This window comes from Ochlerotatus camptorhynchus, unplaced genomic scaffold, assembly GCF_037179485.1.
Source record: "Ochlerotatus camptorhynchus isolate MF236.1 unplaced genomic scaffold, CSIRO-AGI_Acam_v1.1 ptg000092l, whole genome shotgun sequence".
NCBI classification, from domain to species: domain Eukaryota; kingdom Metazoa; phylum Arthropoda; class Insecta; order Diptera; family Culicidae; genus Ochlerotatus; species Ochlerotatus camptorhynchus.
The window spans coordinates 536,749-550,178 of NW_027040582.1; the positions used below are offsets into that span (position 1 = coordinate 536,749).

At 42.2% G+C, this 13,430-nt stretch overlaps 1 protein-coding gene across 2 annotated transcripts in view; it reads left to right on the forward strand.

Moving 5' to 3' along the window:
• Chsy (Chondroitin sulfate synthase) overlaps nt 1-1,795 on the forward strand; it is a 108,412-nt gene extending 106,617 nt beyond the window's left edge. Inside the window, exons 7-9 of one of the 2 annotated variants that reach the window (XM_065218703.1) lie at nt 61-206; nt 352-664; nt 731-1,795. In XM_065218703.1, the coding sequence (XP_065074775.1) occupies nt 61-206; nt 352-664; nt 731-1,779 (1,508 nt within the window). In that variant the 3' untranslated portion in view covers nt 1,780-1,795. Of the gene's footprint in view, nt 1-48; nt 207-351; nt 665-730 lie in introns of both variants that reach the window. The other variant, XM_065218702.1, reaches the window with a different exon arrangement.
• The last annotated feature ends 11,635 nt before the right edge of the window (nt 1,796-13,430 follow it).

Below are 13,430 nucleotides of genomic sequence, written 5' to 3' on the forward strand. Positions count from 1 at the left end.
CCCCAAGGCTAATGTTCTCGCTAGCAACATTGACTATTCTACTTCAAGGTTCGACGCCAGATCTCAACCGTCATCGGCCGGTGCACCTAGAAGAGATAATCGAGTGGGACTTCATCGCCAAGAGCCTCTACTCGGCGATGCATCCAAATCCGAAGCGAAAGATTGAATCATCTCTCAAGGAGGGTCTGAACGATGTCGTTCGAGAGGTTAGTAAATAGCGTGTCAACGAGGTAATTGATTGCTTGGCAAACAATGCGGCTTTCAATGAACCGGTTGCGAGCTCTTGAGTTGGTACTTGAAGATCTAATAGATGTATGTCTTAATTGTATGTCTCTCTTCATTTGCTCGTAGATCATGGAGCACATCAATAACTTCTCGCGCCAGCGGGGTCGCGTGATCGAGTTTCGCGAGCTGCTGTACGGATATATGCGCGTTAACAGCTTGTACGGACAAGATCTCATCTTGGACTTGCTGCTGGTGTATAAGAAGTACCGGGGGAAGAAGATGACCGTCCCGGTTCGGAGGCATCTCTACATCCAACGATCATTCACGGACATTCGGGTTCGGGAAATCACCGACGAGGTTATCCCAGCCCACGCAGTGACCTTGGATCGACGGTTACCCAATGAAATTACCCGACCTTTTGATAATAGCACTGGATTAGGTACCTTACTAGATTACCTCCCATGTAAGTGTTATCTAATTCACTCTTTCTATTTTTTTTTTTCAGATCGCATGCGATCATTTCTGAACAGCGGCTGGGAGCGCTTGTCGGACTCGTTTGCCATCAGCAACCCACCAACGACCGAGATCTACAAGGATCGAATCGTTTTCATCATTCCGCTCGCTGGCCGATCGGAAACCTTCATGCGATTCCTGCGCAACTTTGAACAGGTGGCCCTCAAGCAGGACCAACGCACGGATTTGCTGGTCTCCATGTACGTCGACCCATCCGATTCACCGCTCATAAGGGGACTCCTTGATCATCTTCGGATGCAGTACCCGCAGAATCGCATCAACTACCTTCAGCTCCATGGAAACTTCTCCCGCGGAGTAGCCCTCGATCGTGCCATCAAGAGTCCATTCTGCAAACAGGACGACGTCCTCTTCTTCATCGACGTCGACATGATCTTCACTCAACGGACGCTCGATCGGATACGAGCTAACGTGATACAAAACCGGCAGGTCTACCTGCCGATAGTCTTCAGCGAATACGATTCCCACCCGGACGCCCTGGGTCGTAACTACGGGGATTCGGGTCCCAAACCAATCACCACCGAACACCTTCATCGATATTCCGACGACAGTCGAAACTTCTCATCCCCGTACCCGGTCACCAACCTGAACGGGTACTTCCGCCAGTTCGGCTACGGCCTAGCCGGAATCTACAAATCGGACATCCTTCGGCCAGACCTCGGTGGCTTCAACACCGACATCACCGGGTGGGGTCTGGAGGATGTGAAATTTCTCGAAAGCATCATCGCTGCCAACCTGAAGGGAAGCCAGCGGTTGCTGGATGTGGCCGACGGGAAGGTGGATCCGTTCCAGGATCCACACAGGCAGCAGCAGCAGGAGCTGTCCGTATTCCGCGCACCGGACCCGTCGCTGGTGCACATCTTTCATCCGATCAATTGTGATAGAAACCTTGAGGAGGCACAGTTCAAGATGTGCCTCGGAACGAAAGCCAATACTCTCGGGAGCTTCCGGACGTTGGAGGAACGGTTCCTCCACGACCGGGAGCTGCTGCTGTTCGGGAGAAGAACCAAGGGCAGTCGATAGCGATCAGTTAATGGGGGGAGGGGGGGGGGGGGTTAGGTTTAAGTATGGGGTTTACATTAGGGACTAATATTGTGTAAGATTATAGATCGAATTAAATTTTAATGACAATTTAGGAATTTGTGTGGACTTTGCGTACAGATCGTCTTGTGCCGAACGAACGGGGTCGTTGAATCCTCTCTCCCAAATTATGATTGACTGAAATGGTTAAACTGGGGCCTCTCTTAGCTCAGTCGGTAAAGGCGCAGCTGTAAAGCAAGACCATGCTGGTGGTGGTGGCTGGATTCGACTTCAGGTCCGGTCTAGGAATTTTTCGGGTCGTAAAATTGCTTGACCTCCCTGATAGTGTTTCCTACCCGGGACATCCCGGGAAATTTACCAAAAGTTACGTTTCCCGGGAATCAATTTAAGCAGGTGAAAACAATAAGAATTGTCCCAGAAGGGTCATGAGAATTATCTAAGGAAGAAGTTTGCAGAGGAATTTTCTGAGGGGAACAAAAAGAAATTTCTGGAGGAATCCAGAAAAATTTTTCGTGGAAATCGGAAGACATTTTCAAACTCGCGGTTTAATCCTGATTTTCTGAAAGTCTCAATCTAGATTAGATTTTAATTCCCTATTCGGTAAGCATCAAGAATGGGTTAAACTTAAAAATCACGCAGACATTCTCTTTCATAGAGGAGAATGTCTATCACAAGCAACATTTCCACTTTTACTATGGTCAACAAGTCCATTATGAGCCTTGTAAACCTCTTCAAAACCGTGATAAAACCTAAATTGTAAATTTGTATATGTGAGTGTTTTCAGTCTTGCAGGTGAAAGAGAATTGATTTGTATTGATTTGCAATGTGACTGCAAATAATTAAGTAATACATTTTTCAAAGACTGCTGGATTCCGGCTTTCCGGAGCGCTTCATTATTCTGGGAAATCTCTGAAAAATTCGTAAAAAGCTTTAAGGAAGTACTCTTTGTACTCCCCTGAAGTTGAACACGATCGATCAGACTGTCTCAAAATTCAGTCGAGTCGACTCAATTTCGTCGTCAACAGTGTGTTGAATTTTCCGGAATTTTCCAGGAAAACTTTTCGAATATGAGGAAAATCGATAGAGGTTTCACTTAGTCTATTAGTTTAATCCTAGACTGAGTATCATACTCATGGATTTTACTCATATTTGAGAAAGTTTTCTTGGATTGCCAAATTTTGTTGACTTGACTTAATTTTGTGGTCTGATCAACCGTTCAGAAAGTTCCCTCGAGTTTTCCTGAAGTTCTATCCGAAATTTTGTAAAATCTCCTCAAAACTTCTCTTTGTTCATACTGAAGTTCCTTAACGTTCAATTTATTGTATTTTTGAAAAATTGAACTGCACTTTTCTTACGACGCATCATTTAAGATTGCAAAAGCTCGGGTCAATCTATTCCTTTCGCTATTTTACACAAAACGACGCGAGTTTTAACAATATGAAATATGCGTCGCAAAATCTGCTTCTGAATTATTCCAAAATACATCAAAGTAAATTGAACCTCACTGCTAAAACCTGAAATTTCTTCTGAAGTTAACATCAGTCCTCTCCTTACTGACCCGAAGTTTCCTTAGAGCTTTACTGAAGATTCTTCGTAAGCTCCCTGAAGTTACATCAAAACTTCCAAAAAGTTTCCTTGCAGTATCTCTGAAGCAACTCAGCTAAAATCCTCACCGAACATACCAAAAGTATCCTTGGAACTAAGTTAAGTTTCCGCAAAGCTGGATTTCATAAAAGTTTTTCCATTAGGTTTCCTCTTAACTACTCTAAAGTTTTCCAGAAGTTCCTTGCAGCTAATACTAAAAATTGAAGATTTACCGGAGTTCACCAGAAGCCCTCTTAGAACACCCCAAAAGGTTCCCTGAAGTGCTCTGGGGTTTTCCCTGAATTTCCAGAGCAACTTCCTTGATGTTCCAGAGTAACTTCCTTGAAGTTCCAGAATAACTTCCTTGAAGTTCTAAAAGAAATTCACTGATATTCCTGAGTAACTTTACTGAAGTTCCAGAGTATCTTCCCTGCAGTTCCAGAATAATTGCACTGAAGTTCCAGAATAATTACACTGAAGCTCCAGAATAACTTCCCTGAAGTTCCAGGAAAAAATCCCTGAAGTTCTAGAGTAACTTCCCAGAAGTTCCAGAGTAACTTCCAAGAAGTTCCTGAGTAACTTCCAATAAGTTCCAGAGTAACTTCCCATAACTTCCATAGTAACTTCCCATAAGCTCCAGAGTAACTTTTCAGAAGTTCGAGAGCAATTTCCAATAAGTTCCACAGTAACTTTCCATAACTTCCAGAGTAACTCCCTGAAGTTCTGGAATATCTTCTCTAAAGTTTTAGACTACCTTCCCTGAAGTTCCAGAGTAACTTTCATGAAGTTCGAGAGTAACTTCCCAGAAGTTCCGGAGGATCTTCCTAGATGTTCCAGAGTAACTTCCCAGAAGTTTCAGATTAACATCCCTGAAGTTCCAGAGTAACTTCCCAGAAGTTTCAGAGTAACTTCCCTGAAGTTCCAGAGTAAATTTTAGGAAACTTACTCTGGAACTTCTGGGAAGTTGGAAGTTCAGAGTAATTTCTTTGAAGTTCCAGAGTGACTTCCCTGAAGCACCAAAGAACCTTCCTTGAAGTTCAGAGTACCTTCCCTGAAGTTCAGAGTAACTTCCCTGAAGTTCCAGAGTAACTTTCCAGAAAATCCACACCAACTTCCTAGAGGTTCCAGAGTAAGTTCCAGAAGTTCCAGAGTAACTTCCAGAAGTTCCAGAGTAACTTCCAGAAGTTCCAGATTAACTTCCCAGAAGTTCCAGAGTAGATTCCCAGAAGTTCCAGGGTAACTTCCCTGAACTTCCAGAGTAACTTCCCTGAAGTTCCAGAGTGACTTCTCAGAAGTTCCTAACTTTACTTAGTTCAGAGTACCTTCCCTGATGTTCAGTGTACCTCCCCTGATGTTCAAAGTAACTTCCCAGAAGTTCAAGAGTAACTTCCTTGAAGCTCTAGAGAAACTTTCTAGAAGTTCTAGAGATACTTCCCAGAAGTTCCAGAGTAACTTTCCAGAAGTTCCAGAGCAACTTCGCAGAAGCTCCAGAGAAACTTTCTATAAGTTCCAGAGTAACTTCCCTGAAATTTAGAGTAACTGCCCAGAAGCACCAGAGTAACTTCAAAGAAGTTCTAGAGTAACCTCCCAGAAGTTCCAGAGTAACTTCCCAAAAGCTCCAGAGAATTTTTCTAGAAGTTTCAGAGTAACATCCCAGAAGCTCCAGAGTAACTTCCCTGAAGCTCTTAAGTATATTTTCTGAAGCTCCAGAGGACCTTCCATGAAGCTCAGAGTATCATCCCAGAAGTTCCAAAGTAATTTCCAAAAAATACCAGAGAAACTTACATGAAGTTCAGAGTAACTTCCCAGAAGTTCCAGAGTAAATTTCCTGAAGTTCAGAGTAACTTCCCAGAAGTTCCAGGGCAACTTCCCTAAAGTTCCAGAGTAGCTTCCAGAAGTTCCAGAGTAACTTCCCAGAAGTTCCATAGTAACTTTCTTGAAGTTCCACAATGACTTCCAAGAAGATCCAGTGTACCTTCCCTTTAGCTCCAGAGTACCTTCCTTGATGTTCAATGTACTTTCCCTGAAGTTCAGAGTAACTTCCCAGAAGTTCCAGAGCAACTTTGCAGAAGCTTCATAGTAACTACCCTGAAATTCAGAGTAACTTTCCAGAAGCTCCAGAGTAACTTGCCAGAAGTTCTAGAGTAAACTCCCAGAAGTTCCAGAGTAACTTCCCAGAAGCTCCAGAGAAACTTTCTAGAAGTTTCATAATAATTTCCTTGAAGTTCCAGAGTAACTTCCCTGAAGCTCTTGAGTTCATTTTCTGAAGCTCCAGAGGATCTTCCCTGAAGTTTAGAGTACCTTCCATTGAGCTCAGAGTAACATCTCAGAAGTTCCAGAGTAATTTCTAAGAAGCTTACATGAAGTTCAGAGTAACTTCTCAGAAGTTCCACAGTAACTTTACAGAAGTTCCACAGTAACTTTCCAGAAGGTCCAGAGTAACTTCCCTGAAGTTCCAGAGTAACTTCTCATAAGTTCCACAGAAGCTTCCCTGAAGTTCTAGATTAACTTCTCTGAAGTTCCAGAGTAACTTCCCAGTAATTCCAGAGAAACTTACCTGAAGTTCAGAGTAACTTCCCAGAAGTTCCAGAGTAGCTTCCCACAAATTCCAGAGTAACTTCCCAGAAGTTCCAGGATAAATTCCCTGAAGTTCCAAAGTAACTTCCCTAAAGTTCCAAAGTAACTTCCCTGAAGTTCCAGAATACCTTCCCAGTAGTTCCAGAGTGACTTCCCTGAAGTTCCAGAGTAACTTCCCTGAAGCTTCAGAGTACCTTCTCTGAAGGTTAGAGTACCTTCCCTGAAGTTCAGAGTAGCTTCCCTGAAGTTCAGAGTAGCTTCCCATAAGTTCCAGAGTAACTTCGCAGAAAATCTAGACCAACTTCCCGGAAGTTCCAGAGTAACTTCCCAGAAGTTCCAGAGTAACTTCCCAGAAGTTCCAGAGTAACTTCCCAGAAGTTCCAGAGTAACATCCCATAGGCTCCAGATTAACTTTCCTGAAGTTCCAGAGTAACTTCTCAGAAAATCTAGACCAACTTCCCGGAAGTTCCAGAGTAACTGCCCATTAGCTCCAGATCAACTTTCCTGAAGTTCTAGAATATCTTCCCTGAAGTTTCAGACTAACTGCCCTGAAGTTCCAGAGTAACTTCCTTGAAGTTCGAGAGTAACTTCTCAGAAATTCCAGATGTTCCTAGATGTTCCAGAGCAACTTCCCAGAAGTTCCAGAGTAAATTTCCTGAAGTTCAGAGTAACTTCCTAGAAGTTCCAGAGTAACTTCTCATAAGTTTCACAGAAGCTTCCCTTAAGTTCAAGATTAATATCCCAGAAGTTCTAGAGTAACTTCTCAGAAATTCCAGAGAAACTTACCTGAAGTTCAGAGTAACTTCCCAGAAGTTCCAGAGTAGCTTCCCAGAAGTTCCAGAGTAACTTCCCAGTAGTTCCAGGATAAATTCCCTGAAGTTCCAAAGTAACTTACCTGAAGTTCCAGAATACCTTCTCAGAAGTTCCAGAGTAACTTCCTTGAAGTTCCAGAGTGACTTCCCTGAAGTTCCAGAGTGACTTCCCTGAAGCTCCAGAGTAACTTCCCTGAAGCTCCAGAGTACCTTCTCTGAAGGTTAGAGTACCTTCCCTGAAGTTCAGAGCAGCTTCCCATAAGTTCCAGAGTAACTTCTCAGAAAATCCAGATCAACTTCCCGGAAGTTCCAGAGTAACTTCCCAGAAGTTCCAGAGTAGCTTCCCAGAAGTTCCAGAGTAACTTCCCAGTAGTTCCAGGATAAATTCCCTGAAGTTCCAAAGTAACTTACCTGAAGTTCCAGAATACCTTCTCAGAAGTTCCAGAGTAACTTCCTTGAACTTCCAGAGTGACTTCCCTGAAGTTCCAGAGTAACTTCCCTGAAGCTCCAGAGTACCTTCCCTGAAGTTCAGAGTAGCTTCCCATAAGTTCCAGAGTAACTTCTCAGAAAATCCAGACCAACTTCCCGGAAGTTCCAGAGTAACTTCCCAGAAGTTCCAGAGTAGCTTCCCATAAGCTCCAGATTAACTTCCCATAAGCTCCAGATTAACTTCCCATAAGCTCCAGATTAACTTTCCTGAAGTTCCAGAGTAACTTCCCATAAGTTCCAGAGTAACTTCCGTGGAGGTCAGAGTACCTTCCCTGAAGTTCAGAGTAAGTTTCCAGAAGTTCCAGAGTAACTTCCCAGAAAATCCAGACCAACTTTCCGGAACTTCCAGAGTAACTTCCTAGAAGTTCCAGAGTAACTTCCCGAAAATTCAAGAGTAACTTTCCTGAAGCTCCAAAGTAACTTTCCTGAAGTTCCAGAGTAGTTTCCCTGAAGTTCCAGGGTAATTTCCTTGAAGATCGAATGTAACTTCCTTTAAGATCTACTATAACTTCATGATGTTCCAGTATAACTTCCTTTAAGTTCCACAGTTACTTCCCAGAAGTTCCAGAGTATCTTCCCTGAAGTTCCAGAGTAACTACCTTGAAGTTCCAGAGTAACATTCCTTAAGTTCCAGAGTAACTTCCCAGAAAATCCAGACCAACTTTCCGGAAGTTCCAGAATAACTTCCGAGAGGTTCCACATTAACTTCCAAGAAGTTCCAGAGTAGCTTCGCAGATGTTCTCGAATAACTTTCCAAAAGTTCCACAGCAACTTCTTTGGAGTTCCAGAGCAACTTCCTTGAAGTTCTCTTGGAACTTACCTGAAGCTCCTCTTAAGTTTCGTCTACTTCTCTCTGAACTTTTATTTAAACTCCTGTGAATTTTTTTCGGATGCCTTTGAAGCACCATTGTAGAATTTGTATCTGCCTGTTAGGTTTGGCTGAAGGAAGATTGTATGGAAAACACTTACATATAGTTCATAATAATTAAGACTGGTAAGCTACTATAGTAGATGAAGCACCCAGGTTAAAATTAAATTAAATTTTAATTTGAAACAAATAAAGAGATGAAAAAAACCGATCGCAGACATAGCATACTGCCCTTCAGCTATAGTTTGAACCTCGGTCTGAACCTCTACAGTCAACCTCTATCCATTGCCGTAGCCAATGGGGGTGCCAGGGGGGCCAGCCCCCCTCCAGAACTATCTAGGCCCCCTCCAGAATTATTTAGGCCCCATCCAGGATTATCCAGGCCCGCTCCAGAATTATCTAGGCCCCCTACAGAATTATCTAGACTCCCTCCAGATAAATTGTCTAGCTACGCCTATGCCTCTATCCCATTATTGCCGTTTCAGGGAAAATAATTCGACGTAACTGACAGCAACAGCATGCTGTTAAAGCTGGTAATCTGACGCCAAATGCTATTTCTAGACCAACAATTGAAATAGGTGGAACAACCAAACGTAAACAATAGCTTTAAGGGGAAGCTCACCGGCCCAAAAATAAAAAATATTTTCGGTACGTTTTTATTTTTCTAAAAATATTGGAAAAATTATCAAAAATCCAAGAAAATCAGTTTCTTCCTTAGATTTTTGTCAAAAATTACATGCAAAAATTTTTTTTCTATCCCATCATGAAAAAAAATTGGACTCTCAGAAAAACCGAAAAGTTGATGTTTTGTGGTTTTTTGAGTCCAACTTTATGCCATAATGACTTATAAAACATGTTTTTGCACGTAAATTTTCTTTAAAAAATTAAGAAACATGTGATTTTTTTAGATTTTTGATACTTTTTTTCAATATTTTTAGAAAAATCAAAACGTAATTTTTTTTCGGAGCGGTCTGCTTCCCCTTAAACACAAAATTCCATAAAGGAAGTTTGCTCTACCTCTACCTTGAATTTGCGTTTAAAGCCATTGTTTACGTTTGGTTATTCCGCCTATTTCAATTGTTGGACTAGATTTTTTCTCTGAATTGACAAAAGCTAAATGAGCAATTTGAGCGAAGACTTCTCGCGTCACTTTTCAAATAGACCAATCTACATTGATCGATTCTCTTAATCAACTCTCTCTTTCGAGAATAAATCGGCTTCAAAAACATGTGCAGTCGTCCAATACGCTTAATAGGGGAAATGGATGTAATGTCGGCATAAATGCCCCTAATTTGGGCCCATGCATAAATTCAGCAATCGACTAAATTTTCAATAGCAACCAAAATATCCATTAGTACCGTCCCAATGACGCGGACATCTAGATAAAATTGATAAATAGCTCATTTCTAGCTATGGACAGACTGTAGAAAAATTAGCCCGAAAAATAGATGCAGCCAGGTTATTAACGAAAGAGAGAGAATCGATGAAGAGACTCGATCAATGTAGATTGGTCTATTTGAAAAGTGACGTGAGTAATGTGCATGTCAAACCAGGCGACTACGACGGAGGACGATTAACGGACAACGTGCTGCTGGCGGAGGTAGAAGATCTGGGGTCCCACAGTGGAATGCATAATGTGGCCTCTGATCTATTCTCGCCCCCATACTGTTTCGAGTCGGAAGCGACCGCTTCCGCTTCCATCCGAAAAGTGGAACTGGTTCCATATTTCTACGAACGAAGTTGAAACTTTGTGAGACAGTTTAAACGGTCACAAATTTTGGTTAATCCATTGTGGAAGCGATAGGGTTCAGAGTGTTTACCAACAAAATCTTCATTGAACATTTCAAGTCATTGGGTGCTGTGGTTAAAAAGGTTTCAGCTTCTTATGTATGTGCATTTTTTCGTGGACAATCTTTAGTATGTAAATGTTCGAGTTTATATCAGAAGGATCAGAATCCTTCCTACACGTTCCACCACATTTTTGTATGCGTACATGCGACTGATAAAGATTAGAAATCCTTCAGACACCGTGTTAAGCTTATCTTAATCTCTTCCCGCCGCTTCTCGTATCAACGAACGTTAAGAGCAAAGCATAAGACGATGAATCAATCTGTAGATCCTAACTTATTTATGTCCCCATCACGTGTTCAGTCGAGCAACTGACGCGCCACTCCAGAGCGAGCTCTGAAAGCTGAAAGCAGCTTACTCCACGGATCGTCGTTTGTCATGCTGTCTGCTTGCAGGGGATACGTTCGCAAGATCACTGCTCGAATAAATCCAAGCTCGGCAGTGCATCATTGACACTTGCTGCTCTGCATTTGCTTGACCTCGCATGTGGCTTCCCACATCATTGTCCTTTATATGCGGTGGTGACTCGGTGGCAGTTAGTAAATCACAATTATTGCATGTCATTATTCAGAAAGCAATTGTGATGCAATCCGTAATGTGCTCTCCATTTCGGGCTGGCTATTGACCTGGAAAATTCGTGAGGCAAAGTGTCAATGGCACACGAAAATAATGCGACGAGGGTAAACGCCAGACAATGTGGTCGATGGTTCTTTTTTTTCGGGAAACAGAAAGGCTCTTTGCCGCTAGGGTGGGGGTGGTGAATGTATGGTAAATCAATAAATATTATTAACAGCGTCGTGTTTATTTTTATCATGTTGCGTTTATCCTTTGTGTGGCGCAGTTTGGTGCTGGAAAAGGATAGTGGTGGTCAATGACTATCTGGTTCCAATTCGGTGATAGCGTGGGAGGGTGCGCAAAGGGCGAGGGGTGGTTTGATGATGCATAAAAGATGCGGGTTGAGACCATTTTCATAATTTATGGAGTGCTGGATGAACAATTGTTTTCGAGGGTTAAGGACGCATTGCATGGGTTCACGTGAAAATGTGATGATGAATTTCATACTTTATTCTGAAAGTAGGGAGGAGGTAATTGACATTGTGACATGTGTTCCAAGTGGTTTACCAACTTGACAACACCTGAAAGTATTGTTCTTTATTTTTTTTAAACAAACCAGGTGGTAACTTTTTAGTATACGAATAGAAATTGCAAACCTTCGAGCTTCGTTAGTCGAAATCCAGCCATTTTGTACATACTGTTAAATTTCGTGACCAGTTTATGCAATTCTAAAATGACGAACCATTAACGAAAACAGCATCCATCCGGAACCCATTTCTTGATCAAAAGACCACGCGCTCGCAGCATCAAACAGAGGCAAAACAAAAGCAAAACAAACAAAAACAGACTCAACAAATCCAGTGCCGCGACGACGTTCCATTCGATTGTGCACCTTCCCCGATAAGATCAAAGAAAATCCACGCTTCCTTCCGTCATCCTTGTTGTCCTCATCCCCCTGTTGGGAGCAGCTAGGGATTCACACTCTTATTAACGGCAAAGAATCCATACCACCTGATGCCAACAATACATTGTAGCGAGAAGCCGCGGGCAATTTGAAATTGCAGAGGAGTAAATTAATAACTCTCTGTGAATTCATAACCATTTTTTTTGCTCGTCTTTGTTTTGCACATCCTCAAAGCGGATTTCTTTCGCAACCCAGCGAACTGACTGCACACCGAAAATCCTCGGCATCGCGGAGTTAAACAGCGGAAAAACGGTTCGTTACATTGTAAAACTTGGAAGGAAGCTCGGAGATCTCTCCAGGGATGAGCGAAAGGATCAAAAGGATCAAAAGGATCACTCGCGACGACGACGGCAATAAGGCAGGAAATGAGCTCACGCGGAAGTCAGCTTTGAACTCGGTGCAGTCGTCGTCTCGGGACAATTTCCTCGTTTCGTAATTAAAAATTGACGGATCACCATATACTTACCTTTGCTGCACAACCCTTTCCTTTTTTTTCGTTTTGCAACGGAGGGCGGATCCAAGCGAGAAATCAAAATCCCATCATCATTATTAGAGCTATTGGCGTTCATTACCGGGGAGGGTTGGGAAACAAATGTGGAAAAGAACACAAACAACCGCTCTTTGAGGACATCAATTTGGACGTGACCGAAACAATGGACCTGGGTCTGCGGCAGCCGTCAATCGATATTTAATTTTTGACACACGTGCAATACTGATTTTTGTTTTCTCCGCTGCCTTCGAGGTAAGTGTATTTATTTTGTAAATTTACGCTAATGAAAAGGTTTTTCGGTGCAGCACAAAAAAAAGCAAAGAAAGAAGAGGTCTATTGTTATTGTTGTAGCCTCGATGTTTGATGGGCTGAAATCGAAAACGACAAACGATTGAGCGAAGGAGCACAAGAAGCGGTCACGTGTCTTTTGTTTGAGGTTATGTTCACGAATTGACAGACGCTGGATTGGTGGCGGAGGTGGTGATGGTGATCCACTTTGCGAGGTGGATTCGGAGCTTCGAGGAATATCTGTGCACGTGTGTAATGTGCATGTCGCATCGGTCGACAACGACGGCGGTTGTCTAGCGGAACCAGTTGCAGCCATCCTTGACTGGAGAGTTTGAAAACAATGAAATGGTTTGGGTGTATCAAAGGAAAGATTATACGGTTTGAGACAGTTGACATTATGGCTTGAACAGTGTACTCTTGAAGAAAACGGCTAATGTTGGAATCGCACTTTATCTGTCCAAGTTTCTCATGGGAATTTCAAAGTATCGAACATCCAAACTTATCTTCATCTCGGACTTGAAAAAGTTTGAGATCAACCGTGGGTAAAAAATCAAAATTTCCACCTCAATGATGATCACACTTGAATGAAGATTTGCGATCTCTAAGTAGATGGTTGAAGTGTAAGCAGTTGCAATTGAATACAAGTAAAACTAAATTTATGGTAATTTCGCGGAATCGATTAAATGAGAACGTCTCTGTTGTAATTGATGATGAGACTATTGATGGCATTCGGGAGATTAAATATCTTGGCGTGATTATTGATGACAAACTTAAGTTCAACTCTCACATTGACAATGTCATCAAGAAAATTGCCAAGAAGTATGAAATTCTATGTCGACTCGTTTTTAACTATTACCAGTAACATACAGCTATACAAATCAATTGTCTCTCCTGATCTAGACTTTTGCCCTTCCATTTTATTTTTGGCCAATGAAACACAAATATCGAGATTGCAGCGTTTGCAGAATTAATAAAAATGCGTTTGATTTTGAGATGTCATAGATTCACTTAAAATGGTTGTCGGTGAAGCTAAGAATTGTGTATTTGACTATGGTGTTCGGTTTTAAAGTAGTTAACGGATTGCTGCCTCTATATTTATGTGATAGAATTGAAAGAGGATGTGACTTTCATAGATATAATACCAGAAACGCGGTTGAA